Consider the following 9709-nt stretch of genomic DNA (forward strand, 5'->3'; position numbering starts at 1 on the left):
TTATATAGCGTAGATCTTGAATACGGTAGGTAGTACTTTGCAAGTAATTTGACAGTCGTCAATGGAATTTGGAACTGTGGAATTAGCTTGCACTGTATAAACTTTGGATAATTTAAAGTGCCAGTTATATAAAGGTCAAAATAAATCCGTGACAATTCATAGAAATAATATAAAATATATTTCGTCACAAATCAAAAAAATAAAATGTAGTACTTAATAGAAAAAGAATTATTTATTAAAATCACCATGTGAGTTACGTAAGAAAATCTCAATTTTTGATTGATCGATTTGTTAATTGTTTTAAAGAATGACGTAAATATTGCATACATGCCAATATTATTAAATGTATAGCTCAAAATTTGTAACCATAAAAATCCTATTGATTAAACCTATACGCGTTAATCATAATACTATGCCTTGGACTAGATGATTTGTCTAAGCCTAATCAACAACTCCGCTAAACGCGGTGTCAAATGACATCCGAAAGGAAGTAGTCCTCCCTACCCATGTTCGGCGTACGCTAACTCGAAAGTGAATATCGTATCACCTGTTTAAAAGGTAGGCCCGAAACATTGCAAATCGCCCGTAACGGCTTGCTTGTCTGGTCTCTTTCATAAGAGGTCCGAAACATGTTGCGCTCGCCAGTTTTCCTACTTGTTTTCCAATTGGAGCACTTAAACGGGCAATATCATCACACCTATCAGCCCGAGAATGAATATTTCATGTTAAAATTAATGTCTACAACTTGGTAGGGGAGCTATGTCGTCGGGTTCAATTATCCGCAACCATAGGGACCTATACATAGGCCCTGTTTTGCGTGAGCCTGAAGTTTCGCAAGCTTTCTCACGCCCTAGTCTCAAGACATGTATCCTAAGATAGTTGAAAAAAAAATCAAACTGGTATTGCAACATATTGTGAATTAATAAATTAGTTTTAAGAATTAAGCAGTCGTATATACATATTAATTTTTTATTCGAGTCATATGAGAATTTAATCTTTTTTTTTAATCAGATGATAAAAACTTATTTATATTTCAAACTTATCAGAACAGTATACGAATAACAACTAGCTTTATCGATATTTTTTAATCAATTCGACTCTAATTACTAAAAATAAATAATTATCAATGTTTTCCCAGCTTTTTTCAGACCACAGGGTTAAGGTCTTAAGACCATCTACCTTGTTTTGTGTAAAAAATACGAAGAGTTAACTTGAATTTTTCCTCCCAATAAAAAATCTTAATCGGTAAGTACCTAAATTCATTTATATTTTTTAATGGTTACATTAATTCTTCGTGGTACATTAAAAAAATAAAAACAACTTGAACTTATATATTTGTTGTGATAATATATGTATGTTAATTTTCCAGTCACGTACGTATAAGCTTACTTAAATGATTTAACACAAACCGGTCATTTAATATTCTTGTAACGTATTTTAGAGGGTGTAGCAGTCAGTTATATTTATTTGTTTGCGCGCCTTCCGATTATTCTCGCAAGTTGTAAAGTCGTGTGTGGCATGATATATCACGACTTTCTGAGGTTATTAATCGACGTAACATATTGCGCAAATACTCTCCCAAAAAAACGTCGCAGTACAAAAAGCGCACTTTTTCTATTACGGCGCATTTTTGTTTTGTCTGTAATTATTTTGTTTGTGAGGCATTCCACGGCTGGTAAATGGCGGTTGCGGCCTAAGACCACAATATATCGCATGTCAGAAAGGCTTTAAAGCTCTGGCTGCGCGCTAAAAATAGCACGTCGAAAGTTATTTGCAGAAGACCTTTGTCTGATGCATCAGCCTTGTAGCTGGTATAGTGAGATATCCCACACTATAATCGTCGGGTGTAGCGTTATTTGAATGAGAGCTAATCTGCTGTAATGTTATAACGAGATGGCCTACGCCCTAGTTTCTAGCTTGGCTAACTCGGGCCTACGCCTACCCTAATCCAAACCGGCTACAATTGAAATATTAAACACATGTTGTTTGGGCGCCATTTTTTTAATGCGCGCGCATTCCTCGGCTGCCGCAGTTAAAGCGACAATGCGGTTGTTTTTGGGGGCTCGAAAACAAGATTGGTAATATTTTTATCACAAATTGTTGTCGTTCGGCATGTCATTAGGCTTTGAAGTTTGGATTTTGGGGCTTGATACCTTGGTTTGTTCCTTTTAAATTTGTTTGCGACCGGCCGTTTAGGGTCTAATTTTTGGAACGTCATTACAACTATTAGATGATGTTTTTGCCGTAATCAGATCTTAGTCCACTCCCTTTCTCCTTTTGAAGTTTACTAATTAGCGACGAAAACGTGCAAATACGACGGAACGGTATTAACCTTGTGTCAGCGACCCGTCGACGTCACTACTGAATTAATTACCTGTGTTCGACTTGAACCTGAGTTGTCATCGGTTAACAAAAACACCTGATTTATCTCGTGTCATTGTTCTTTAATCGCGGTAGCTTAGATGGGCGTGAGTTCGGGTCAAACAAACAGTTAAACGCTTAGCTTTGTATCTATACCATAGCACAGAAGGTTTACCTTAAAAAAACTAGTTTTTTATTTTAATATATCTTGAATGACGCAGTGGCAACGAATTAATAAGGCATTGATAAGTTTATGATCAATCAACTTGTTAACCTTACCGTGTTTGGGTATCGTGGATTACCTAGGATTGCACTTCAAAGCAGTGCGTAATACGTAGTACGCCTTGACGTTAGGAAGAAAAGTAACTTCCAAACGAATACGATATATTACGTGAAATAAGAAAACGTCGGATTAGGAGCATGCCTTACACGATAAATCATCAAAAAGTATATCTTAATACTCGCTTTGACGCTTTGGCGACGCATTTGGGCAGATGAGTTTTATCAATAACGCAAAGGCAAAAAGGAATTTTGTGTGGGTCTTTCTTGCTATTCTACAATGTATTCGTTTTATTAACCCAAGTTTAATATAGTTTAACGCGTTAGAATTCTTAAGATCGTATTCAGGATTTGTTTAACATTTTTTTCGCTCAATTTTTCAACGACTTAGTATCAAGTGTGTGTTTTTTCCCGAAAATAGAAATTGCTGACGTCACGGGAAGTATCGTGTGGATTCATTTTTTCTAATGCATGTTGGCGATGTTTTTTTTGTTAGAATTCGATTTTGACCGCCTATGCCTGGCTATAGTGAATTGAAAATAACAGCGAATCTATTTTCGACTTTAAGTCACCCATGATACAATCGCATCCCGCGTCTGACGTCACACTTTGCCATTGTTTTCCGCGCCGCATATTGTATCGCCGATAGTATTTCCAAAATTTACTAGAAATGCTGTTAATTGAACTCGAGCCGGGAAAGATTCGGAAATGTTTGTGACGTCATAATTTATGATCCCGCTACGGTACTGTGTGTGTCTGCTGACCAACTAATTATGTTAAACGGGTCAATAAACCGAGCTGTATGTTCTCAGTCCTGTTTTTCTTTGTAGTGGAAGAAAACTCGAGTCCAGAATTTGGATGGTACGGTGGTGACGTCACGAAACCGTTTAACGACTACCATAAAACATGCCGTCATCTTTTTGATTCGTTTAATCGTTACGCGAATTGGTACGTTTAAACTACAAATTACTGGGATAATTAGACGCCACGATCGCAGAGGCATTACCTCATCGCATATACTTTCAGACAACTTGCGCGAATACTTTGTTCAAAAAAATTAAAATTTACTCCTCTGAAACAATATATTTTATAAGTTTTTATGTATTTTTCAATTTTGTTATGAAATGGCGGAAATTCCTTTCCTTGTAGCGTTAGGCCGAAATCGTTAAAATTTGGTTGGAAATCAATATTTTTATTGGCGCACGAAAAAGGGAAACAGTAACTTTTGTGCGTATAAAAACGAGCGAACGATACAGGTAGTCGTAGCTATTTCGTTTTTGAGCTTATCTGCAACCGATAAAAAAAGTTACTTAGCAAGTTAACCAAAGGCATGCTTATAAATTGCTGACTTAAAATTTAACTGTAACTTACTAAGACTAGATTAGAAATTGAGTTAAAGGGTTTAGGTTTGACATTTATTTCGCTTATACAAATGTACATAATTAAAAATATCACTGTTTTTGTTTCTAGAACTAGCATTACCAATTTAAACTAAAAGAAGTTTTTGCCAAATTGTATTATTGAATTTATCGCATACTTAGACATATTGCAAGATGAACTTTGCAAAGATTTCAATCGTTATTCTGAGCATTTTCAGCGTTTGTGGAACTGCTTTTGCGCGAGCAATTTTTAACCAACAAGACAATTCCGAAACGGAAGATGACACGCACACATTACGGTAAGACCTTTAATTTTTTTAAGAAGAATGCATAGTTCTTTTTGCCATTTATGTTGAAAAGCAAAAAGAACTTTTTATTTTTTAATTTTTTTTTTTTATTTATTTTTTTTTATATTTCGTTACTGTGTTTTTTAAGTCAATTTCGTTACTGTGATGGTTTAAATTTTATTAAAAAAATAAAGTGCATTGTTTGAAGGCATTGAATGTAAAAACGTTTAAATGGCCTGTTTGTTATTTGCAACGCCGTTTTTTAAAACCTTTTTGTAAAACGCAGAAAGCGATCAGCGGAAACTTCACTTCTTAACAAAAACGCACGCGAGAAGCAATCCCACATTCGAAGGTTGGCCCTCTCGCAACTGTTGGAACGCATTAACACCAGCGGACAAGAAATCGAATTAGATGAGGGTTTACCCAGTGATGTCAACCCGACTGTAATCACAAAACTCCGAGGTCACGGTCACGGAAGTGGATCCGGCGGAAACCGACGACGGGGCCGAAAGGGACGAAAGCGAAACCGAAAGAACAGGAAGGGAAAGAAGCGCCGAGGACGAAAATCCAGAGGACGAAGATCGCTCGTCGAGGCCATCGCAACAATGCTGGAAGATGATATGATAGGTGATGATGTTGTTAACGCAATCGCAGCTGTCGTCCAGCCCGAAATCGAGTACTCAGGCGAGGTTAGCCGAGCGGCAGAGATCGTACGAGCATCGGCTAAAAAATGTGAGTGTAAAACCTTGGCATGATCCATTAAAGGCGAATAAAACTTACCGTATTCGGCCTGATTATGCATGTACAAACAGCAATGTTGCATCCCGGAAGCAGCTGATGCTATGTATTAGTAGTAACCTAGTAAAAAAGCATGCATTTTATATTAGCCTGCAACGAAGTAAATTATTTTCTTTTACTTTGACCATCAATACGTTTTACGTATATTTGAAATATTTACTCAAAACTTTTAAATGATTTTTTTAAATTGATGTTTTACTGTAGTGGCATGAATAGCATACCTTGATTACTTTTTTTTTGACCGCCTATTATATCCTAATGACGAAATAATGGCAAAAATTATTTAAATAATTTTAAATAATGCCTTTATTATTCTATATTTTATTTATAGACGGCATAGTTAAACCATTCGCACGTAAAACTATTTTTTTTCTTTCATTATTTATTAAATGCATGGTAATTGCTTACGAATTCAAGATAGTTGCATGCTACAACTGTTATCTTTTTTTTTGTTCTTTATTCGACGAAGCTTGTTTTATAAGCGGCAAAATAGAATTTTTTTTTCTATTTGCGGAATACTTATGTACATAGTTTTCTCTTACTTTTATACGCGTGGTACTCGTAAATTTTCTAATTTATTTTCAATTTTTTGAATTTTTATTGCATGAAGATTTTGCCTGTGAATTTTTACCGATTGGGAAATTTTCCTTTGCGTTATTAGTTGCATTATTCTACTGTGAAACTACGATTTTGTCTTTGCATGAAATCCGCTTCAATTATGTAAATACATATAAATATGATTGTTCCTTAAAAAATGGCATGATTAGTTTTATATTCGACCAGTTAAGAGCATATTTTGACGATTATTTTATATCGATTACAGAATCGAAAGGCGGACTTTACCTTACTGAGTCGCCGTATGATTACGCCGATGGGCCCGGGGTCAAGGCATCAACTTAGCAAGAGCAAGTAAGGCTGGACTCACCTTGTACTTATGCCCGGGGACAGAGACTCACACACTGGCTTAATCCTTGTACAACTTTTTGCTAAAGTAAACACACAACCGACCGGGTCAATTCGAAAGAAATTGTATCCGAACTATTATAAAGATATTAGTAGGCCCAATTCGATTTCACAGAAAATTACGAGTTTCACTTTCTCCGTAACGGAAAACGGTTAAGGCCCACTTCCTCTTAGTTTTATTTTTAGATTGCACATTTGCTTTTATTTATACTTTTATACCTTTTTTATTGAGCTATTCTTTTTATTATTATAAAAGTTATTTATTTTTTATTTATATTATGTTCTATTTACACACGCACACTTTTTCCACCGACTATTTGCTCAGGATTTTTTTCTGACCTAAAAAACTGCAGCACGCCTTTAGCACACAGCCTATTAACCCAACTTATAATAAGTAACATAGTAAGTTACCTTATTTTTTTTAATAAAATTTTGGCCAAAAATTAACAAATATTTTTTTTGCACAGCTAATTCACGCAAGCCCGATTAAAACACTGCCCGCTAGCGGGTTAGTTATTAAATGAGTTTCCCTGGTTTGGGGATTTTTTTTGCACTTTTTACACAACTAATTATTATATTAACATTAACCTATTTGTTTTTATATATTGTCTGATACGAAGTTAAGAAAAGTTCTACGCATTTTGTACGTTTAGTATTATTAGTTTATTTTTGTCGTTTTAAAACCTTGTTACTTATTTTAAACGAAAATCCTGTTGTTTTGCTTCCATTGCCTATAGATATTTTAAAAAATGTACCACTGTAAGATTTTAATAAAAAAATAGAAAAAACAAACAAAGCATTAATTTAAGCCGAAGAAAATATGGAATTGCTTAGAAAGGACAGCTTTATATTTTTGATTGGTCAAACATAGCAATTAAATTTCGACTATAGCCTAATCAAAAACAACATAGTACTAAGTGAAAGCACGAATGATGTGTTTATAAATATATTAAATTATTATTATCCCTGTTTAAAAAGCATTTTCAGCATATAAAAAAAAAGTATTTTATATATACCCCCTTTTGTAAAAAATGACTCGATCGTTTAAAATATATTTAAAACAAACCAATTAGTAAATCACGATTGTTTACATAAGTCTAAATTCGTGTTAGGTAGACTAGGGAATAATCCGAATTCTGCTATAGACCGCGCGTAATTATAAATATATGTGAAATTTTCACACGGCGAAAAGGGCGTTAATGCCTAACCACGCGTAACAAACATATAGTCTTACGTCACAATTACAAAAAATTTACCTAAAATACATAAGCTAATAGCATTCCGTTGCTGCATTAGGTCGTTGGGAAGATGGCCTAATACGGTCAATTACCGCTAAATTTGCTACCTTAGAACACCATCATCAGGAAGCTACAGTGGTTAAGTTAATATTAACGCTACGTCACTGGTGTGATGTAAACATAAACATAGCAAAAAATGAACTACGCCAGGTTCAAATTGAGTTGTTTAACTTAAAGACACAAGTAGGCCTGTTATGGCTTGAGCTTATTGTGAAATGGTCTATTGCTGTTTGATGTGTATATTTTTAATCTATATTTCATTTGTAAACACTAGACGTCCGCTTTACGAGAAAATTGATTGTGTATGTTAATAATAACACTCTGTAACGTCACAATGTAAACTCTTGTTCCGTCACGGAGAGTTTCTGATACATCCACCTGGAAATTACCAAAATATTTCGAATTTAATTTGTTTATTAGTTTATGGTCATTAGCAATGAAAATCGAATCATACCGTGATACGTCATATTATTTGTCCCCCTATTTAAATGCGCTGTTGATGGCCGAAAGGCTAAAACAACGTAGACTAATAGCCAATACGTTTATCTTGCGTCAGGTATAAACATTTCTCTTGGCCTGTTGTCGTTATTATTCATTTATATTGAAATTATTTTCTTCCTGTATATCATTATAAGTAAGAGAAATGGCTAACGAGTTCACAGTTAAATTCATCTGACTTGCACTTACCCTTCTTGTAGTATATACACTACATCAAGCATTAAAACTTGTATTTTTCTCTAAGTAAACATTAAATAAGTCCCCATTGTTTAAACATCAAAAACATTTTAAGTTGACTTGTCATACGGTTGCGTACGAAAACAAAAATATATTTAGGCTATTTAAGAGCAATTTATGGCATTTTGGGGTCAATTTTCGGCGTTAACTAGACCTCATTCGTGATATGAGTAAAGATGTTATTGTTAGGTCAGAGCAACGTTAGTTTTTTAAAAGGCATGTTTACTCAATGTGAAACAAACGCATTTACAAATTCCACGAATTTGTATGCTCAGTGCGGACGTGAGACCATGGCCTATATTAATTCCGCATTTAAATATTTTTAGGTCAAATCACATCAAACAACGCCTTCCGTGGGTTTATGACACTAATAATCTTATAATCTGTGTAGTTACTAAGTAACACCCGACTGTATGAATGACAATTTAAAGGCCCATACGATATTTACAGATATGTTTTAAATATCCAATTATATTCGATTGTATTTTTTTATCGTGTCAGATTTTTTGTAAAAAGGTGATAAGTGGAGGGCAAAGTTTGCCTCTATTTATAGGGCATCTCATAAATCATTCTTAAGCGTTTACCGTTACAGTTCATAGAACGTTTAGACAGTTTAGATTGATATCGCTCCTAAATAAATCAAATCGTAGCATTTTCAAGAGCCATTGAGGTAAACGCGTCCAAATATAAAAATTACGGAAAGTGTGTTGTTTTGGTGACATGCAAAACAACGAATGATAGTTGTTTTTTTGCGAAAATATAACAAAAAATGTGTCATTAGACTTAACATCAATGCTTACGCATCTGCCTGTTGAAACCAACAAATCAATACATCAAAATCCTTTTATTTTCTTTTTACTTCATCATGTTTGTTAAAATAATAAAACCACCCCATAGAAATATTAAAAAATATTGCTCGAAATAAATACTGATTCGTGTTAGTTTTGAAATCGGGTTGATAAAACTTTTCAACGATAGCAAAGGATATGGCTTTTAATAACCGCTCTATTGTTCAAGTTTATTTTTTTATTCCGCGATTTGTCCTCGACAACCAAACAAGTTTATTATTTTAATCCCCCACAAACTTTCAACTTCCTATGGATTTTGTCACCTCTTTGTTTTCTACAACAACAAGGTAGTGAGGTCATGGATAAATTTTGTTCATTTTTTTGAAAGGGTTTTCAGTAGATATTCACGTCATTATTTTTAGTAACCATTTCTATATTTTGGGTTTAAAATTTGATATTTGGAATTTTATAACCCCCACTATAGTTTTTTTTACATTTCTAAAGGTCAAACATCTGTTTTTTTTTTAAATAAACAACGAGAAAGTATACTTGAGTATTCTAAAAATGCAATTTTGCATTTCAAATCAATAGTTGAAAGTATGTTTTATTGATTTTAAAATTCTTTTTTGTTTTGGTGTCAAGTAGTATGATCTAGTCAGGATATAACCTGCTTCTTACAACTGAACATTTGTTAAACATATTTACATACGTTATATATTAATATATTTTATTATTTTTTGTTGAACAAAGTTTGCCTGCAGTATAATCCGTAAACCAAAGAACTATGTCTTAACCAGTTTACAATGTACCCAATGCCGACG

At 34.0% G+C, this 9709-nt stretch overlaps 1 protein-coding gene across 3 annotated transcripts; it reads left to right on the forward strand.

Annotated features, from left to right (window-relative positions):
* Positions 1-656: 656 nt before the first annotated feature.
* LOC145752710 (uncharacterized) lies at positions 657-6805 on the forward strand. Of its 3 annotated transcripts, XM_082569035.1 has the most exons (4): positions 657-1245; positions 4111-4318; positions 4593-5038; positions 5928-6805. In XM_082569035.1, coding segments are annotated over exons 2-4 (573 nt in total). In that variant the 5' UTR covers positions 657-1245; positions 4111-4193; the 3' UTR covers positions 5930-6805. The 3 variants fall into 3 exon arrangements, with proteins under 3 accessions (XP_082425161.1, XP_082425160.1, XP_082425159.1); XM_082569034.1 differs by lacking the exon at positions 5928-6805 and having other exon boundaries at positions 659-1245; positions 4182-4318; positions 4593-5851; XM_082569033.1 differs by lacking the exon at positions 5928-6805 and having other exon boundaries at positions 660-1245; positions 4593-5851.
* The last annotated feature ends 2904 nt before the right edge of the window (positions 6806-9709 follow it).

The sequence above is a fragment of the Corella eumyota genome, chromosome 5 (assembly GCF_963082875.1).
Source record: "Corella eumyota chromosome 5, kaCorEumy4.1, whole genome shotgun sequence".
In the NCBI taxonomy this organism is placed as follows: Eukaryota; Metazoa; Chordata; class Ascidiacea; order Phlebobranchia; family Corellidae; genus Corella; species Corella eumyota.